The following is a 22,296-nucleotide window of genomic DNA, read 5'->3' on the forward strand; positions in this document are numbered from 1 at the left end:
TATAAGTAGCAGAATAGATAACTGAGAGCCAGTGAATATTATTTGAAATGAAGGCTTTTGATACTATCTCTCATAAGAGATTATTGCGCAAAGTTGAAGCATATGGGTGGGAATAATTGTTAGCTTGGATTGAGAATTGGTGGAGAGACAGGAAAAAGAGTGGGAAGAAATGGATCTTTTTTAAGTGGCAGACAGTGACTAGTGAGGTGCCACAAGCATCAATGCTTGGGCCTCAGCTATTCACACCATATACAACTGACCTGGATAAGGGAACCAAATGCAACATTTTCAAATTTGTGAATGACACAAAACTGGGCAGGGATGACTGTTGTAAAGTTGAGTAAGTGGGCAAACACATGGCAGATACAGTTCAATATAGCTAAATATGAAGCTACAGACTTGGGTGTGAAAAACAGAAAGACTGTATTATTTAAATGGTGATTATATTGGGAGTTGTGAATGTACAAAGGGATCTAGGTGTCCTGTACACCAAAGTAGACAGGCAAATATAGCGAGCAATTAGGAAGGCCGATGGTATATTGACCTACATTAGGAGTGGGTTTGAGAGCAGAAGTAGGGACATCTTACTGCAGTTATACAGGGCTTTGTTGAGAGCACATCTGGAGTATTGTGTACAGGTTTGGTCCTCCGACCTAAGAGAGAATATGCATGTCTTAGAAGGAGTGCAGCAGAGACTCACTACACTGATACCAGGGATGGCAGGACAGTCTTGAGTTATTTAGGTCTACAACAATAGAAAGGGTCCTTCAAGTCTGCTGTAGTCAAAAACAAACACCGACCTATTCTCATCCCATTTTCCAGCACCTAGTCTTATATGTTTTGGCATTGCAATTGCACACCTAAAAACTTCTTAAATGTTGAGGGTTTCTGCCTCTACCATCCTTACAAGCAATGAGTAGCAGAAGTTCATCACCGTCTAGGTAAAAAAAAATCCCCTCATCCCCTCAAAATCTTCTGCCTCTTACCATAAAAAGGACAAGAGATTGGTTTAACTATTCACTAGAGTTAAGAAGGATGAGAGAGGTCTGATTGAAACATTTAAAATTCCAACAGGGTTGGAGAGACTGACATGCAAAGGATTATGTTTTCCTGGTTGGAGAGTCTAGAACAAAGGATAGTCTGGATATTTAAGAATGAGATGAGGAAACATTTCTTCACTCAAAGGATAGTGAATCTGAAGGCCAAGTCACTGAATGTATTAAACATTGGTTAAATCACAGGTGGAATGCTGTATGTAGTTCTGCTCTCTGTCAGAAGGATGTGATTGGACAGGAGAGGATTATGGAGGAGATTCACCAGGATGTTGCCTGGGATGGAGAGTTTCAGTTACAATGAGAGACTGAATAGGCTGAACTTGTTCTCCTTGGAGCAGAGGAGGCTGATTGGGGTCTGATTGACATATAGAAAATTGAAATGTATAGAGTAAATCACGAGGATCTCTTCCCCATGGCAGAAGTATCTAACACTGGTGGGTACAAGTTTATGTGAGGAGCAAGCAGTTTAAATGAGATCTGAGAAAAAATAAATCACTGGTAGAAATATAGAACGTGCTGCCTGAGAGTGTGTTGGGGACAGATATTGTTGTAACATTTGCTCTTCCATCTGAATGAGTAGATAAAGTGCCAGGGCATAGTACTCCATGGACCATATACAAATAAATGGAATTAGTGTAGTTTGGTATTTGTTGTTTGGTATAGACATGGTGGGCCAAAGGGCCAATTTCTGTGCCGAATGACTCCATGACATGTTAATTTTTTTAAGTATTCAAGACATCAAGGAATATGGGAAGAAAATAGGAATATGGCATTTAAATAGAGGCTATGATCATATTGAATTCTGGAGTAGACTTGAAGGGCCAAATGGCCCATATCCTGTTCCCAGTTTCTATGTCTATAATTCTGTCTTCATCACAGACGCCACCCACCCAACTATTGTTTGTAACTTGAGTGCTTTCACGCTATAATGTCAGTACTCTCACCATCCAGAGTCAAGAGGCAACTGGAAATATTTTGGAGAACCATAGAGCATAGAAACAAGCCCTTTGGATTACCATTTCTATGCTGATCAACAAACACCAAACTGCCCGAATCCCATTTATCTGCACTTAGTCCATTGCCTACTATGACATGGCTTTTTAAGTATTCATCCACCACCCTCTGGGTGAAAAACTTCTGTGATATAAACATAGTGAAAGGATTCTCTGCCACTTCAACGTTTTTAAACCAATAGACAGATCACTTTACAGTCTCCATGCTTTACTCTAAACAAAGCTGCTGCACCAACCAGAAATTGCAATTCTAACAGGTTGAAGCTCATGTTAAGTAATTTGCTGAGACATTTTTCTCATTAACTTTCATAGTCAACTCCTTGTAAAATTTTCAGTATTGGTTATAAATTGTCATCTTATTAGTTCTAATGCTTTGAACTTTTTTTTTTAACCAAGCGACACCCTCAGCCCCATTGGGAGTTATCTCCAGTGTGAATGAAACATCCCTGAACTTGGAATGGTCTGCTCCTCGTGAGACAGGTGGCCGGGAGGATGTGGTTTACAATGTGATCTGTAAGAGTTGCAATGCAGGCCGCAGCACCTGCACTCGATGTGGAGACAATGTGCAGTTTGTGCCACGTCAGTTGGGTTTGACTGAGCCTCACGTTTACATCAGCGATCTGCTTGCCCACACACAGTATACCTTCGAGATCCAGGCTGTGAATGGAGTGTCAGATCAGAGTCCTCATCCACCTCAATTTGCAGCTGTCAATATTACCACCAATCAAGCTGGTAGGAAATGCATATTTTTGATTTGTGTGCAAGAGTGTGATGAAGATGTCTGGCAATGTAACTTATTGTATGATGAAACAAAATAATTATAAAGACCACTGATATTTCTGGTCCTGATTTGCAACTTCCTGAAACTCTTGAACAATTTTTAGTCTGCACTGCTGTTGATTCAATTTGTTTTAGTGACCCCATCAATCTTCTGATGCAGCTGTTGTCCCCCTGTGATATCGTTCTCAAATCCATTGCTTTGTTGTTTATTGAGCAGGTGGGGCTGTCCTTCTGTATCGTGAAGGAACAGTAAATCCCTGAATTACAATGATGGCATTGGAGATTAGGAAAATACACTGTTGCCTCAATAGACATTTTCCACTGATATGTTCTCTTCTGAAATTCTTTCAGAATGCCAAATTGTTTCAAGATAGCTCATCAATTTATTGTTTTTGTGTTTTCTTTAGAAATATGAGTCATACTGCATCTGTCACAATTTATGTAATGCATTGCTGCACAAGGTGATGTAATTATAAAGGAGCCTGAGTTTCAAGGCATTGACATAACAGCAATTTGGTAGCATAGAGCTTGAGTATTGAAAAGAAATTATATTTTGTGGAAGCTTTTCATCTTACATTCATCAGGACAATTTGAAGGATATCAATTTGAAAGGCAAAGCCAACATTTACCATGTGAGTGTGTTGATTGGTTGGCAATAGGTGTTACAATTGCGACTGCACCCATTAATGCTGACAGATAGTTAATTTCCAAGCTATATCTAAATTTTAAAATGAGCAGATTGACTTAAATTTACCAGCAAATGATTATTACCTAATTTGTTGAGTTAAAAGAGGCACAATGTGTGTACGTTTCCATTTTGCCTGCCCTGCACCCATATATCATGTCAATGATACATTGATATTCAGTACCAGTGCACCACACTTCATGCCTGACTGCCAGTCCAAAATTGGTTGTCAATGTAATTCTGCACATTCAACAACTGCAATCACAAACACACTGAAATGTCTAAAAATTACCATCTATAGTTGAAAACAGAAAATGGCAATTGCCTTTAGGCTGTTGTTCAGACCAGTTATAATGATTAATGGTGATTTACACTTCAGCAGTCACATGCTTTGCCAAACCTGCTGAACCTTGTCATGTTTAAATTTGTTCAAAAACTCATTGTTGACTGAAATTACTTGTAAATATATAACATTTAAAACAGACAAGAGGGTCAATTTTTTCACAGAGGGTGGTGCGTGTATGGAAGTGATAGAAACAGGTAAAATTCCAACATTTAAAAGACATTTAGACAGCTGAAAGAACAGGAAAGGTTTAGAGGGATTATAGATCAAACACAAGCAAATAGAAGTAGTCAAGTTTGGGATACCTGGTCAGCATGGACGAGTTGAACCGAAGAGTCTTTTTCTGTGCTGTATGGTTTTTCTTTAATAGATGAGATTCCCTACAGTGTGGAAACAGGCCCTTCAGCCCAACCAGTCCACACCGACCCTCCGAAGAGTAACCCACCCAGACCCATTTCCATCTGACCAATGCACCTAACACTACGGGCAATTCAGTATGGCAATTCACCTGACCTGCCCATCTTTGTGACTGTGGGAGGAATCCAGAGCACCCGGAGGAAACCCACGCAGACAGTGGGAGAATGTGCAAACTCCACACAGACAGTCACCCGAGGTTGGAAATCGAACCTGGGACCCTGGTGCTGTGAGACAGTAGCGCTTACCACTGAGCCACCACTGTGCCGTCCGCATGGTTCTATGACTCTGTAGCTACAGTGAGGATCAATAAAGACTTGTCACGTCAAATAGGGCTGCACTATTCCTATGTGAGATTCTGATGATAGTTATTTGGATTGCTTTGTACATTTCTGATCAATTAGTCACAAGCATACCATTACCCTGACAGACGACAGAGTCAAATAACAAAGATGATTCTAGATGTTAGACAATTCATTGACAATCACCCCTAATGCATATAATTGTACATCTCGGAAATTCTGTGTCAGTGGTCATGGGTTCTCTAGGTCATTGCTGATGAATCCAACCTCTAGATCCTCATCTCTGAACATGCATTTGGCAAGTGTTTCCGCAACGCAGAAGTGATCCTTCGGAATTGAGATTTTTGGCATTCTTTTCTCCAATTCATTTTCTATAATTCCTCTGGCCAATAGATGTCCTTAAATCATTGTGTCCTTTCAAATGGAATTTTTATCCACATTAGTTTCTTCTGCATGTGAGTCTCCTATGCATTGACATCTGAGATGCATTTCTTGAGCGAAGTCTTCAGGGAGTTTCTGAAATGCTTCGATTCTTCTCCTCTCATCTGAATGCCTTCCTTAAGTTGAGTGAAGATGATTTGCTTCAGTGGTTGGAGATCAGTTATTCTAAGCACATAGCTGGCCAAGCGGAATTGGTTTTGGATGGTCATAGTCTCAATGCTGACGCTATAAACCACCAAGGATGCTGATGTTAGTACACCTGTCCTCCCAGCTGATGATGAGACTCCATCTCAAACTAGTGTTAATGGTACTTATCAATTGTCGAGAGATGGCATCTATATGTAGTCCATGTTTCAGAGCCAAATGGGCAAGTTGAAGTGATGTCTAGTTATACACAATGATCTCTGTATCGGCATGGATGTCATGATTTTTTAAAAACTCTCATCTTTAGGCGGAAGTCGCGGATTGGATGCAATGTTGTATCTCCTCGTAGATGTCAGCCTTAGATGGAGAGGCAGTTTCCCCAGTAAGAGAAATATTCCATGCCTGGGAGGAATTCACCATTATTCTTAATGAACGAGCGACCAGAACAGTACCTTGGATGGGTTAGTAAAGGACTTGTCTTCTTGAGTTTGAGGCTAAGACTGATTCTGTGATATGCTTCTGCGAAGGCATTTGATAAGGTTCCCCATGGTGAGACGAGATGGTTCAGATGAGGCGATGGAGTTACAGATTAGCTAGGAAGGATTTAAAGAGAGTTAAGAAGAGCAAGGAGGGGACATGAGCAGTCTTTAGCAGGTAGAATGAAGGAGAACTCTAAAGCTTTCTATAGATATGTGAGAAATAAAAGGATGACTTGGGTAGGAATAGGGCCAGTCAAAGACAGAAGTGGGAAGTTGTGGTGTGGACCCTGTGGAGATCGAAGAGGTGCTAAACAAACATTTCTCAACTGTTTTCACTCAGGAAAAGGAGAATTTCGTAGAGGAAAAGACTGAGATGTGGACTATTAGACGTGAAAGGATTGAGGTTAGTAATGAGGAGGTGTTATCAATTCTAGAAGGAGTGAAAGTAGACAAGTCCCCTCGGCTGGATGGAATTTTTCTGAGAATTCTCTGGGAAGCTAGGAAAGTGATGGCCAAGCCTTTGGCTTTGATATTTGAGTCATCATTGTCTACAGGTTTAGTACCAGAGGACTGGAGGGTTGCAAATGTTGTGCCCTTATTCAAGAAGAGCAGTAGAAATAACCCAGGTATTTATAGACCAGTGAGCCTTACATCTGTTGTAGTAAAAGTTTTGGAAAGGATTATAAAAGATAGGATTTATAATCATCTAGCAAGCAATAATTTGATTGGAAATAGTCAACATGGATTTGTCAAGGGCAGGTCATGTCTCACAAACCTCATTAAGTGTTTTGAGAAGGTGACCAAGCATGTGGATGAGGGTAGGGCAGTTGATGTGGTATACATGGACTTCAATAAAGCCTTTGATAAGGTTCCACATGGTAGGCTATTGGACGAAATGAAGAGGGATTGAAGGTGATTTAGCAGTTTGGATTAGAAACTGACTTTCTGTAAGAAGGTGACGAGTGGTGGTTGATGGAAAATATTCAGCCTGGAGTCCAGGTGTGCCACAAGGATCTGTTTTTATAAACAACTTGGATGCAGGCAAAAGTGGATAGGTTAGTAATTATGTGATGACACTAAAGTTGGTGGAGTGATTGTCAGTGTGGAAGAATGTTGCAGGTTGCAGGGAAACTCAGATAAACTGCAGAACTGGGCTGAAAGGTGACAAATAGAGTTCAATGCAAATAAATGTGAGGTGATTCACTATGGGAAGAATGACAGGAAGGCAGAATACTGGGTCAATGGAAAGATTCTTGCTAGTGGATGTGCAGAGGGATCTTTGTGTCCATGTACATAAATCCCTGAAAGTTGCCACCCAGGTTGATAGTGCTGTTAAGAAGGCACAGTGTGTTAGGTTTTATTGGTAGAGATTGAGTTCTGGAGCCGTAATGTCATGCTGCAACTGTACAAAATGCTAGTGTGGCCTCACTTGGAGTATTGTGTGCAGGTCTGGTTGCCCCATTACATGAAGGATGTGGAAGCATTGGAAAAGATGTTTCCTGGTCTGAAGCAAAGGTTTTATGAGGAAAGGCTGAGGGAGCTGGGTCTGTTCTCATTGGAGAGAAGAAGGTTGGGTAACAGTCCTTGGGTAAGCATATGGATTATGATAGGATAGTGTAGGGTGATGGGCTTGGATTAGTTCACTGGTCGACGCTACATCGAGGGCCGAAGCGCCTGTTCTGCACTGTATTGTTCTATGTTCTATGAAAGAATCATCTGTCAGAAGAAGATAGTGATTTTGTTTGGCTGAGAAATGAACTTGAAAGAGCAAGCAAAGTTGTGGTGCTATCATTACCTGGAAAAGTACTATTTCATCAACTTCCGTTTAGTGGGGAATGATAGAATATTCGACAGTAGCTTTTCAGAAGAAAGTTGAGGTTGAGAAGTTTACCGTCCCTTTTATAGGCAATGTCCACAACACTGGGAAGCTTATTCTTGACAAGCTAAAGAATCAATATTTTTCTTAATTCATTCATGAGACGAGGCTGTTGCTGGCCAAGCAGCATTCATTGCCCATCTCTGATTACCCAGAGGGAAGTTAACAGTCAACCTCATTGCTATGGGTCTGGAATCACATGTAGGCCAGACCAGGTAAGGATGGCATTTTCCTTACCTAAAGGACATTAGTGAGCCAAATGAGGTTCTCCTGATAATCAATTCATGGATTCCACATATTTATTCCACATATTCAAACCCTGGTCCCTAAAGCATTTTTTGAGTCCAACTATCGCCTCCATGTGTGTACCCTATCTTAGCCCTAATCCCTAATCTTACCAATATCCATGTCCTTCTCGGTGAATACTAATGCAAAATACTCACTAAGTTCCTCATTCCTTCCTTGGGCACCACATGTAAATTCCCTCCTTTGTCCTTGCATGAACCTGCCTTTTTCCTCACTACTCCGTTAATCCTAAAATGAGTATAAAATGCCTTGTGCTTCCACTTCCGCTTAATCCTATTTGCCAAGGACATTTTATGGCCTCTTTTGGTCCTCTTTGTTTAAGTTCTTTCCTGATTCCTTTATATTCCTCAAGGGCTTCGTCTGATTTCAGTTTCCTAAACTTTACAAATGCTTCCATTTTCTTTTTGTCTAAACTTTCAATGTCTTTTGTCATCCAGGTGCCCCAGTTTCCAGTTTCCTCCCCCAATCTAAAGATGTGCAGGGGCAGCATGGTTAATCAGTGGTTAGCACTGCTGCCTCACAACACCTGGCTTTGATTCCACCCTCTGGTGACTGTCTCTCTGCAGTTTGCACATTCTCCCCTTGTCTGTATGGGTTTTCTCCAGTGATTTGGTTTCCTCCCACAGTCTAAAGGTGTGCAAGTTAGGTAGGTTAGCCATGGGGAATACTGAGTTACAGGGATAGGGTAAAGAGGTGGGTCTGGGTGAGATGCTGTTTGGAGGGTCAGTGTGGACTTGATGTGCCAAATGGCCTGCTTCCACACTGTTGGGATTCTACGATTCTAAATCTTGCCATCCTTAACTTTCATCCTCACAGGAGCATGCAGATCTTTAACAATGATCAACTGGCCTTTAAAAGACTCCCACACATCAGACTTGGATTTATCCTCAAACAACTGTTGCCAAAAGCCTTTTCCCAATTTAGCACTTTCACCTGAAGACCATTCTTATCCTTACCCGTAACTGTTTTAAATTTTATGGAATTTAATAGCCAGGTTCATTCCTTTAAAGAAAGGTCTAGTACGGCTTCTTTCCTATTTAGAATATGTACATGTTGTTGCAAGAATCCTTCCTGAATGCATCTGGCAAATTCTACCCCATCTAAGCCCTCCTGGCATTAAGGGAATCCCAGTCAACGATAGAGTTAAAAGCACCGACTACAACAATCCTGTTACTTTTCTATCTTTCCATGATCTGCCTTGTTGTGGAAATTAAATCGACTTGACTCAATAATTAGCAAGAGCAAAGCAAGGGTCTTTCTTAAAAATCTTGCAAGATTGACTCATTACACCAAACCAAATGCCTTAATGCAATGAGTACCGAAAAATTACATAGACACCTGCCTTATAGCGTTCCTTATCACACTCTCAAGGGCAGAGACTGGGGAAACTCAAGTTGTTATCCTCTCATCCCCTGGTCCTAGACATAACAGTTATTCAGCTTTCGCTGAGTTCGACGATCGCAAGGTGGAATTGAATGCTTACGGACTTCAAACAGAGATAAGCTAACTGCAAACCTTCATCAAAGCATCATTAACAAAGCTCAGCACAGCATTGATTTAAACAAAGCATTCTCTTTAAATTTCACAGTAAATGGATAATTAATTTCACAGTAAATGGATAATTTTCCATTACAGGGAGAAAGTGAGGACTGCAGATGCTGGAGACCAGAGTTGAAAAGTGTGGTGCTGGCAAAACACAGCAGCCAGGCAGCATCCAAGGAAGAGCGCCTCATTTTCCTCCAAGGAATCCTCCAACCACACAGGATGAATGTAGATTTCTCCAGCTTCCTCATTTCCCCTCCCCCCACCTTATCTCAGTCTCAACCCCCAGATTCAGCACCGCCCTCTTGACCTGCAATCTTTTTCCCGACCTCTCCGCCCCCACCCCTTCTCCAGCCTATCACCCTCACCCTCACCTCCTTCCACCTATCGTATTCCCAGCACCCCTCCCCCAAATTCCCTCCCCTCTACCTTTTATCTCAGCCGGCTTGGCACACCAGCCTCATTCCTGAGGAAGGGCTTATGCCCGAAACGTCGATTCTCCTGCTCCTCGGGATGCTGCCTGGCCTGCTGTGTTTTTCCAGTTTTTCCACACTTTTCAACAATTTTCCATTACAGCTTATATAAGTGTTCCTCTATCTCGTGCTGGCTATTGAGGCCTAAATCGTAACCACTTCATGATGATTTCTCCTTTCTTATGTTAAAAATTCTACCCATATGACTTAACTAGATGAGCCGTCCAAAATGTCCTCTCTTAGTACAGCTGTGACGTTCTCCTTAATACATAATTTAACTACATCACCCCTTTACATCCCTCTCTATCATGCCTGAAACATCTAAACCTTGGAACATTGAGCTGCCCAGTCCTGTCCTCCTTTCAGCCAGTTTCTGTAATGGCTGCAACATTGTAGTCCCACGTACTAGTCCGTCACCTAAGCTCACTGCCTTACTTGTTCTACTCCTTGCATTAAAATAAATACGCTTCAGACAATCAGTCCCACCATGTTCAGTAACCTCGCCCCCTCTTTTCTTCTCTTTTAACTTATTAGATTTTACCTTGACCTTCTCCTCAATCATTCCCCATCTGTTTCCCATCCTCCTACCGTACCCATTTAAATTCTCCTCGTGGCATTAGCATACCATAAGGTGGTTAAAAGGCATTGAAGTGTTCATTTGGCCATGATCATATTGAATGTTGGGCAGTCTTTAAGGCTGAATGTGGAGAGTGTACTGCTGGAAAAGCACAGCAGGTTAGGCAGCATCCGAGGAGCAGGAGAGTCAACGGTTCGGGCAAAAACCCTTCATTAGGGCATTTGCCCGAAACGTTGACTCTCCGGTTCCTTGGATGCTGCCTGACCTGCTGTGCTTTTCCAGCACCACACTCCAGCATCTGCATCCTCACTTTCGCCTTGAAGGCTGAATGACCTAGTCCTGTTCTATTCTGTTGACTGCACCTCCAGCAGATGATAGCACCAGGGAGATGAAGTGCTCTTGGCTACAATGGCAAGTTACATTGACTTTATCAGCTAGTTGATCATTGTGAAGCCTACATCATGCTCACAGTGGCCTTGTGTGTGCCCTCTTTGCGCTAGTATAAGATGTAATAACCTCATGAATACAGCTTGTGTTAGCTAATTAGGTCTCTATTAGAACAGCAATATTAACATCAAGTTTATAGAGCTCACCATCAATCAAGGCCATCTTGTGTGCATTTCCTGTGGAATGTATGCTGTTGTTCAATCTTGGGCACCATAGAAATGTACGTTGTTGTTGCAGATTTTCTGGGATTTCCAGAAGGGAATGGAGAAGGCTTCATTTTGAAATTGGTGAACTATTACAGAGAGCTATGTGTAAGCCATTGCAAACAGAACAAATAATGTGACACCTTTGCACCTTCTCCATGAAGAGAAATAATCAGCTGAAAATTCAGTATTTATTTATGCATTATGTCTGCCTGAGAACAGATGAATGAAAGTCCGTAAATGGTGAACAGCAGTGTTGCCATAGACCGCCAGCAGATCAAGAAAAAATGGCCTGTTTAATACAGAAAGTATGTTGCTCAAGATCCATAAGTAAGTGAATATAAAAGGTCTTAAGAAAAAAAATTTAACTCAAGTAAGTTTTCTGGAGTCATCCTTAAGATCTGAGAGTCTTTGATTTCTTGCATATTTTAAGAGCATTTCCAACCTCAATCACTTATTCAGCTGGAATAATTTCTCACTTAAATCCTCATTAACTACATTGTGAATTCTCCTTTTGATGTTGGCTAGTCTAGCAGAAACCCTTCATACTTATGAGAAGTGTCATCGATGCTTGAATATTCAGCGTAATAGAAAAAACTTACTTATTGGAGAGGCACATCATCGTAAATAAATTCACACAATGGAAAAACTCATTAAATGCCTCCTTATGAATTTTTGTTCAGTTGGCTTTCTTAAACAAAATGACCCAATTTATGAACAATCCTGACATTATGATGAGGCCCTGGAAACTGACTAATGAGGCTTAAAGCAGCAGAGCAGGTACAAAGATTGTGACTGGCACTGCTGAATTCAGTGAATGTTTTTGCTTAGCATGTTGACTTGGCATAAGGTTGCAGAATTAAGCTATTCAGCCCATCAAGTCTATTCCACCATTCTATCATGGTTGACCATTTTCTCAACTCTATGCTCCTACCTTCTCCATGTCAGGATTTTATTGACCATAATCTATAGGGGAACTTTATGAGAAAATTGTGAAGGTGAGGCTCTAATTCCACTTAGAAATGGCAGTTCCAAAAACTAGTGCTTCCAAATAAACCTGTTGCACTATAACCTGGTGTTGTATGATTGTTAACATTGTCCACTTGGAGAGGCAAAGCTTGATCAGAAATAGTCAGTATGCCTTTGTCAGAGGAATATCATCCCTAAAAAATTTGTTCGAATTTTTTGAAGAGGTGATCAAGCATGTAGATGAGGGTAGTGCAGTTGATGTAGTTTATATGGATTTTAGCAAAGCCCTTGACAATGTCCCACAAAGGAGAGTTAGCAAGAAGGTAATGCTCATGGGATACAGGATAGTTTGATAAAGTGAATTCAAAATTGACTTAGTTGTAGGAGATGGACGATGATGTCAGAAGGCTGCTTTCCTGCCTGCAAACGTGAGTCCAGTGTCAGACTACATGGATCTGTGCTAGGTTCCCTATTAATCATCGTTTATATAAATGACATAGATAACTATGGGCAAGGTTGGATTATTAATTTTGCAGCTGACACAAAGATTGAGCAGGTGATTATCAGTGAGGTTGAGTGTCTTGGGCAACAGTGGTTAGCACTGCTGCCTCACAGCGCCTGAGACCCGGGTTCAATTCCCACCTCAGGCGACTGACTGTGTGGAGTTTGCACGTTCTCCCCGTGTCTGCGTGGGTTTCCTCCGGGTGCTCCGGTTTCCTCCCACAGTCCAAAGATGTGCAGGTCAGGTGAATTGGCCATGTTAAATTGCCCATAGTGTTAGGTAAGGGGTAAATGTAGGGGTATGGGTGGGTTGTGCTTCGGCGGGGCGGTGTAGACTTGTTGGGCCGAAGGGCCTGTTTCCACACTGTAATGTAATCTAATCTAAAAAAAGAATACATAAACGGGATGGTCAAATGGACAGATAGTGGCAGATGGAATGCAACCCTGAAAAATGTGAGATGGTACATTTTGGAAGGAGTAATTTGACAAAGAAGTATTCAGTGAACAGCATGACATTGGGAAATTCTCTAGAACAAAGGGACCTTGACATGTTGGTCCAGAGGTCTCTGAAAGTGGCAAGGCATGTTTGTATGCTGGTAAAAAGGCATATGTATTTCTCAATCAATTACAAAAGATACAAAAGCAGGGAAGTCATGATGGAGTTGTGTAGAACTTTGGTGAGACCATAGCTCAAATACAGTATTGCCCATTACAGGAAGGATGTGATTGCACTGGAGTGGGTGCAGAGGAGATTCACCAGGATGCTCTCTGGGATGGAAAACTTCAGTTATGAGGAAAGGTTGGATCGGTTTGGGTTGTTTTCTTTGGAGCAGAGAAGCCTAAGGGACAATCTAATTGAGGTGTACAACAGTATGAGGGGCATGGCTAGACTGGATAAGGAGCAGCTATTCCCCTGAGGTGAAGGTCAGTCCTGAGGAGACACAGGTTCAAGGTGAGGAGCAGGAGTTTTAGGGGACTGTGAGGAAAATCTTTGCACTCAGAGATTGGTGACTGTTTAAAATGCGCTGCCTGTGAGGATGGTTAAGGCAAGTTGCCCCACCCTTAAAAAGTACCTGGATGAGCACTTGGCATGTTAGAACATTCAAGGCAATGGGTCAAGTGCTGGTAAATGGGATTAGGTTGAAAGTCAGGAGTTTCTCATGTGTTGATGCAGACTCAACGGCCCTGTACAATTCTATTATTCTATGAATCACAGCCTCATTTGCACTTAGCTGAAGGATAGTTGGGGAGTTACTGATCTTGTGCACACTTGTCATGCATTCTTGAACATGAATGATAAATTAGGATTAAAACCCATTAAAGCAGTCATCAAGCTCCAAGACTCAGCCAAGTCTCTGGGGTAATAGGATTGAAAATACCTACTGCATGTGCATCACTTAAAACATAAGGAATGTTCCATGCGATGTATGGAAAAGGCTACTGATGTAAATGACATCAGAGTCGCACACAAAAATGGTACACGGGGAATAATCCAAACACCCTCTGTCGTATAAGAGAATGCATACCCTAACATTTTTAAAGTGACATGTAGCGTTACTAAAGAAATACCGAAAAAGCTCAGCAGGTCTGACAGTATCTGTGCAGAGAATCAAAGTTAACGTTTCAGGTCAGATCAGTTCTGAGGAAGGGTCACCTGACCCAAAATGTTAACTCTGATTTCTCGCTACAAATGATGCCAGACCTCCTGAGCTTTTCCAGCAATTTCTGTTTTTGTTATTAAGAAAAAGTGCTTTTTGCTGTCAGTACATGACTGATGTACTTGATTCAACCACGATCACAGCCTCTGGGAATGTCGCTATCACAATGTCATCTGCCTTAAACTTTTCTGGAGCAGTAGGTGTGCCAAATGTTTTTGGAAACAAACTGTACCTCCAAAACGAAGTCCAGATGTGGTCTATAAAACTTCTGGTTTCATTCAGCTTCACTTGCCAGTATCCATATTTTGCATAGAGTGAGAGATAAAGTTTTATAGCACAGAGACAGGACTCTTTATCTGATCATGTTCATATTGGTCATCAAGCATCTATCTACCATAATCCTATTTTCCAGCTCTTGGCATGTAGCTTTGTTTGCTATGGCATTTCAAGTGCTCATCTAAACAATTCTTAAATGTCTCAAGAGTTCTTGCCTTTAAGGCAATGAGTTCCAGATGTCCGCTACCCTTTGGGTGAAACAGTTTTTCTTTAATTGCATAGGGGGTATGGAATGAGCTTCCAGCAGAAGTGGTGGAGGTTGGTACAATTACAACATTTTAAAAGGCATCTGAATGGGTGTATGAATAGGAATGGTTTAGAGGGATATATGTCAAATGCTGATAAATGGGGCTAGATTAATTTAGGATATCTGGTCAGCATGGATGAGTTGGACAGAAGGGTCTATTTCTATGCTTCACTGCTCTGACTCTAATTGTCTTGATGAGTGTGTGATGAAATGCTTTTTTCAGCAATACTAAAATATTGTATCATTGCTACTCTTGAATATCAATGAGGACAGGCATTTTCCTGACAATTAGAGGAGGTTCTGTGTGTAGTAGGGCCATAGGATGTACTCGATGGGGCTTCAGTGTCCCTCCACCAAGAGTTATCCTCAGTTAGCTGGGTGGCTGATTTGTGATGCCAACAGCATAGATTCAGTTCCCATAACGGCTGAGATTATCCTGAAGGTCCTATCTTCTCAACCTCACCCCTCATCTGAGGCATGGTAGCCCACAGGGTAAACTCACAGCCTGTCATTTCTGTGGGAGAGCAGCCCTAGATTCCACCTTTACGGCCATGAAGGACAAATGCAACAGATACCTGGGAACACCCACGACCTGTAAGTTCCTCTCCAAGTGAGTCATTATCCTGACTTGAGAATACATTGTTGTTCTTTCAGTGACGCTGGATTAAAATTTACAACTACATCCTTAATGGCTTTGCGATAAGTATATCTCAGCGGATAGCGCATCATAGAGTTTTAGAGCTGTACAGCCTGGAAACAGACCCTTCCGTCCAACCTGTCCATGTTAACCAGATATCCCAAATCAATCTAGTCCCATTTGCCAGCACATGGACCATATCCCTCCATACCCTTCCTTTTCATATACCCATCCAAATGCCTTTTTAAATGTTGTAATTGTACCAGCCCCCACCACTTCCTCTGGCAGCTCATTCCAGACACGCACCACCCTCTGTGTGAAAAAATTGCCCCTTAGGTCCCTTTTAAATCTTTCCTCTCTCACTTTAAACCTATGCCCTCTAGCTTTGGTCTCCACTACCCTGGGGATAAGACCTTGTCTACTCACCCTATCTATGCCCCTCATGATTTTATAAACTTCTATAAGATCACCTCTCAGCCTCCGACTTTCTAGGGAAAATAGCCCCAGCCTATTCAACCTCCTCTTATAGCTCAAACTCTCCAACCCTGGCAACATCCTTGTAAATGGTTTTTGAACCCTTTCAAGTTTGTGGATGACTGGTGCCTTTTTCAACCAGACTTATTTTGAACATTTAGAGATGGGATTGTAATGATTCAGGGTTTAAAGTTCTCTGACGGTTTCAACATATTTCCAACTAACCTGCTGGACCTGCACTTGATCTCTACTTCACACTCATGTGAGCTTAGTGAATGTTTGGAATATTGAAGGTTCAGTACTAAATAATGGTGAAACTTAGTCATGCAGTTACACAGCATAGAAACAGACCTTCGGACCAATTCGTCAATATCAAAAAGGTTTCCCAAACTAAGCTAGTCCCATTTGCCAGCATTTGGTCCACATTCCTCGAAACCTTTCCTATTCACGTATCTTTTAAATGTCCGGATGTCTTTTAAATATTTTAACTGCGTCCGCAGCTACCACTTCATCTGGCAGCTCATTTCATATATGCACCACCCTCTGTGTGAAAAAGTTGCCCCAAAGATCCCTTTTAAATCTTTACCCTTTCACTTTTAAAACTATGACCTCTAGTTTTGAATTCCCCTACCCTAGGGCAAAGAACTTGACCTATGCTCCTCATGATTTTATAAATCTTTATAATGACACCCCTCAACCTCCTATGCTTCAGGGATAAAGACCCCAACCTATACAGTCTGACCTTATTATGCAAACCTTCCAGTCCCAGCTATATCCTCATAAGTCTTTTTTGCACACTTACAAATTTAACAATGTTCTTCTGATAGCAAGATGACCAGAATTGTACACAGTACTCCAAAAGTGGCCTCAACAATGTCCCTTACAGCTACAACATCATAATGTATCATCAGTACTCTAAGCAGTGAAGACAAGCATGCCAAGCACCTTCACCACCCTGTCTACCTGTGATGCCACTTTCAAGGAACTATGTACCTGCACCCCTCAGTCTCTTTGTGCCACAACACTTCCCAGGGCTCTACCATTAAATGTGTAAGTCTGCCCTGGTTTGTCTTACCAAAATGTCACCCCTCGTAATTTATCTCAATTAAACTCCATGTGCCACTCCTTGGCCTATTGGCCCAGCTGATCAAGATCCATTGTAAATTTAGATAACCATCCTCACATCCACTTTACAACCAATTTTGGTGTCATCTACAAACTTACATACCATTCTTCCTATATTCACACCCAAATCATTTATAGAAATTACAAACAACTGTGCACCCAGCACTGATCCCTGTAGAACACCACCTGTCACTTGCCTCCAGTCCAAAAACAAACCTCTACCACCACACCCTGACTCCTACCATCAAACCAATTTGTGTTCACTTGGCTGGCTCTCCCTGGATCCCATGTGATCTAATCTTACTAACCAGTCTCCCATGCAGAACCTTGTCAAAGACCTTGCTAAGGTCCATGTAGACAACGTCTACCACTCTGCCCTCATCAAACTTGGTCACATCCTCAAAAAATCTCATGCCAAGTTTGTGAGACACAATTTGAATTGCACAAAGTCATGCTGATTGTCCCTCATCAGTTCTTGCTTCACCAAACGCAAGTAAGTGCTGTCTCTCAGAATTCTCTCCAACAACGTAGCCACCAATGATCAGACTAACCAGCGTATAGTTCCTGGACTTTTTCTTGCAGCCTTTCTTAATTAAAGACACAACATTAGCCACCCTCCAGTCTTCCGGTACCTCATGTGGCTGTAAATTATCTCTGCTAGTGGCCCTGCAATTTCATTCTTTGCTTCCCACAATGTCCTGGAATACACTAGATCAGGTCCTGGGGATTTAACTACCTTTATGTAGCACCTCCTCTTCTGTAATATGAACTGTTTTCAAGACATTACTATTTATTTCCCAAGTTCCCTAGCTTCCATATCTTTCTCCACAGTAAAGACCAGTGCAAAATATTTGTTTAGAATCTTACCCATCTCCTGTGGTTCCACACTCTTTAATCTTTGAATTCACTGTGGTCCCGTGTGAAAAATTCTATTGGCCTCTCATTTACAGTGACACATAGAAATTCAAACTCTTCTCTCAATTATTCCTACCCCTGTAGAATGCTATGTTGAAGTTGTCACATATGGCAATTTTCTAGAAATCACGAGAAGGTTGAACAGTTCATCCACTTTACTAACACCTTCCACCCCGACCTCAAATTTACCTGGACCGTCTCAGACTCCTCCCTCCCCTTCCTAGACCTCTCCATTTCTATCTCGGGCGACCGACTCAACATGGACATTTACTATAAACCAACCGATTCCCACAGCTACCTAGATTACACCTCCTCCCACCCTGGCCCCTGTAAAAACGCCATCCCGTTTTCCCAATTCCTTCGCCTCCGCCGCATCTGTTCCCAGGAGGACTAATTCCAATACCAAACAACCCAGATGGCCTCCTTCTTCAAAGACCGCAATTTCCTCTCAGACAATGGTTGACAATGCTCTCCACCGCATCTCCTCCACTTCCCGCTCCTCTGCCCTTGAACCCCGCCCCTCCAATCGCCACCAGGACAGAACCCCACTGGTCCTCACCAGCACCCCACCAACCTCCAGATACATCGTATCATCCTTCGTCATTTCCACCACCTCCAAACAGACCACCACCAAGGATATATTTCCCTCCCCTCCCCTACCACTTCCTCCGTGACTCCCTCGTCAGGTCCACACCCCCCACCAACCCAACCTCCACTCCCGGCTCCTTCCCCTGCAACCACAAAAAATGCAAAACTTGTCCCCACACCTCCCCCCTCACTTCCCTCCAAGGCCCCAAGGGATCCTTCCATATCCATCTCAAATTCACCTGCACCTCCACACACATCATTTACTGCATCCGCTGCGCCCGATGTGGCCACCTGTACACTGGGGAGACAGGCCGCCTACTTGCGGAACGTTTCAGAGAACACCTCTGGGACACCCGCACCAACCAACCCAACCGCCCCGTGGTGGAACATTGTAACTCCCAATCCACTAAGGACATGCAGGTCCTTGGCTTCCTCCATCGCCCGACCATGGCAACACGACACCTGGAGGAAGAGCGCCTCATCTTCCGCCTAGGAACCCTCCAACCACAAGGGATGAATGCAGATTTCTCCAGCTTCCTCATTTCCCCTCCCCCCACCTTATCTCAGTCCCAACCCTCGGATTCAGCACCGCCTTCTTGACCTGCAATCTTCTTCCCGACCTCTCCGCCCCCACCCCCTCTCCGGCCTATCACCCTCACCTTAACCTCCTTCCACCTATTGCATTCCCAACGCCCCTCCCCCAAGTCCCTCCTCCCTACCTTTTTTCTTAGCCTGCTTGGCACACCTTCCTCATTCCTGAAGAAGGGCTTATGCCCGAAATGTCGATTCTCCTGCTCCTTGGTGCTGCCTGACCTGCTGCGCATTTCCAGCAACACATTTTTCATCGTTAAACTAATGTCAACTTCTCCTTAATTTTGCTGCATATACTCTTCGCCCAAGATGGTTATTGCTTGCAAATGAAATGAAACATTTTATTGGCGTACTAAGTAATAACCACTGCATTCTAGTCTGGAAATTTTAATTTAGTTTTTTTTAATATCAAATTCTTCCATTATGATACGACTTCTGTAATATTTTAATACATGGCTATTCGGTGCATTTTACTTACTAGTTTGCTGACTGTGTGAATACTTCAGTATGTTTAGTTGCTTACCACACTTGATAACAGCTGTGGGTGGATTTCTGGATTTACTTGTGCTGGATTCAGACTGACCTCAGGAAAGGGGAAACCCATGACAGAGAACTCTGCATCTTTGTCGCTAGCTTTCTGCAAGATCTGCTGTAAACACCTCTGTGCCACTAACTGCCAAACCTAAAGCAAAATAATTTTCAGTTGAGTCCATGTCATCTTTATCACTGAATAAAATCTGTTGTGCAATCCCAGGTCAGTGTATGGATTCTATTGTTTGTCCTGTAAAATAATATTCGGTTAATGCAATCGTTCAAAAAGGTGGGTGATTACCACTTTTCAAGATGCGATTAGACATGTGCAACAAATGACATCATTAACCCACGAAAACATGAAAATAGGAATGATATTGATTAAGGCCTAATATTATCAACCAATGTTTTGATGTAAAAGATGACTTCCCTTTATCTGATTCCTTTTATGTGCAATGAAATGTTACTTCTAGAAAAGAATGAAGACCACCATAGGGCAGCACAGTGGCTCAGTGGTTAGCACTGCTGCCTGCCAGTGCCGCGGTCCCAGGTTCGATTCCAGCCTTGGGTGACTGTTTGTGTGGAGTTTGCACATTCTCCCTGTGTCTGTGTGGGTTTCCTCCGGGTGCACCAGTTTCCTTCCACAGCCCAAAGATGTGCAGGTCTGGTGAATTGGCCATGCTAAATTGCCCATAGGTTAGGTGCATTAGTCAGAGGGAAATGGGTCTAGGTGGGTTACTCTTCGAAGGGCCGTGTGGCCTTTTTGGGCTGAAGGGCCTGTTTCCACACCGTAGGGAATCTAATCTAATCAACCAGTTGTAACTATCAAAGAAACTCTGAAAAAAAAACCTTACATTTGGAGAGAATCTGTGGAGAGAAAATTAGTATATTGACATTTTGTAATTGAAAATTATTTCCTCAAAGTTTTGTTTTTATTTCAGATTCCCAGTATCTGCATTAATTTTTATTACATTTTCCCTGTGACTAACTTATGGCCGAATTGAAAATTGTGAAAAATTGACAGCAACTACATTTCCAAGAACGTAGTGCAAAATATTCCTCAAATATCCATTACTAAAATAATTGAGCTGTCATGGATGCTTGTGTACAGAGAAAATACTAGTTAATAACAATGCTATTAAAAGCAAATTAGAACCATTCAATTTAATTGAATCTCACTTTGGAGACGGGCTCCAAGAATGTGTGCACCATAAAAATGAGTTCCATTGTTAAAGTGCTATTTTAACTGCCATCCATTTTTGTGACCAAATGAATGCATTACTTTGTGTGTCTGTGTGTGTACGTGTCGATATATGACAGTGTGTGTGTGCCAGCCTGCAAGAGAATGTGTGCATGATTAAGTGTGTTAGAATGTGTGTATATATGTCTGTTGCTGTGTGTTCAGGTGTGATCAGGATGGTTCAGTCTTTAGGTTGTTTGATCAGCTCTCTACTTTCTGTTACAGCTCCATCTACAGTGTCATTTATACACCAAGTGAGTCGTACAGTGGACAGTGTTACACTATCCTGGTCTCAGCCTGACCAGCCCAATGGAGTGATCCTGGACTATGAACTCCAGTATTATGAAAAGGTATGCATTCTAGAATTGACACAGAAAGTTGAAATGAAAATTCTTCAGAGAGACAATAGACAATAGACAATAGGTGCAGGAGTAGGCCATTCAGCCCTTCGAGCCTGCACCGCCATTCAATATAATCATGGCTGATCATTCCTAATCAGTATCCTGTTCCTGCCTTATCTCCATAACCCTTGATTCCACTATCTTTGAGAGCTCTATCCAACTCCTTCTTAAATGAATCCAGAGTGTGGGCCTCCACTGCCCCCTGTGGCAGAGCATTCCACACAGCCACCACTCTCTGGGTGAAGAAGTTTCCCCTGAGCTCTGTCCTAAATGGTCTATCCCGTATTTTTAAGCTGTAAAGAGTTGAATTTAAACTATATGTCAATTGTGCTCAGTTGATCACATCTCCTCTCTGAGTTAGAAAGTGGTGCAATCAAGACCCACTCCAGTACACTCCAGTAAACAATTATTTCTATGTATTTCTTTTTCATTCATTCTGCCAAAATGGGCAGTTTCACGTGTTCCCATATCATGTTCTAATTTTCAGATATTTGGCCACTTTCTTAAACTATCTATATCCCTTTGTAACAGGTCTACATCCCCTTCAAAGTTAACTTTGCAACCTATCAGTGTGCCATCACCAAATGTGGCAACCATACCTTAGGTCCTTTCATCCGATTCGTTTGTCAAACATGTAAAAGGTTGAGGCCCCAGCAGTAATCCTTATGGCAAACCATTTGCTATGTTCTGCCAACTACAAAATTCACATTTATGCCTAATCTCTGCTTCCTATTCGCTGGCCAATCTTCAATCCATGTCAATGTATTAACCCTTACACCGGGAGCTTTTATTTTGGTCTGACATCTCATTAAATGCCTTCTGAAAATCAAGGCGCAATATATCCACTAGTTCCCTTTTTCCTTTTGCGCATGTTGCTTAATCTCAGAACTCCAGTAGATCAGTTAAACATGAGTTCCCTTCACAAAAATGGCAAATTAACTTGGCTGTAATTTTCTGCTTTCTGCCTCCCTCCCTTTTTAAATAAAGGAATTATGTATGTCAT

General features: G+C 42.1%; 1 protein-coding gene across 3 annotated transcripts in view; it reads left to right on the forward strand.

Moving 5' to 3' along the window:
• The window catches only part of LOC122540083 (ephrin type-B receptor 2), a 699,339-nt gene that overhangs the window by 520,815 nt on the left and 156,228 nt on the right, over positions 1-22,296 (forward strand). For all 3 annotated transcript variants that reach the window (XM_087980658.1, XM_087980660.1, XM_087980659.1), the window contains exons 5-6: positions 2,465-2,800; positions 21,118-21,242. In XM_087980658.1, the coding sequence (XP_087836784.1) occupies positions 2,465-2,800; positions 21,118-21,242 (461 nt within the window). The remainder of the gene's footprint in view (positions 1-2,464; positions 2,801-21,117; positions 21,243-22,296) is intronic.

The sequence above is a fragment of the Chiloscyllium plagiosum genome, unplaced genomic scaffold (genome assembly GCF_037043375.1).
Source record: "Chiloscyllium plagiosum isolate Xiang-an unplaced genomic scaffold, Cpla_swu_hap1 HiC_scaffold_37, whole genome shotgun sequence".
Lineage (NCBI taxonomy): Eukaryota > Metazoa > Chordata > Chondrichthyes > Orectolobiformes > Hemiscylliidae > Chiloscyllium > Chiloscyllium plagiosum.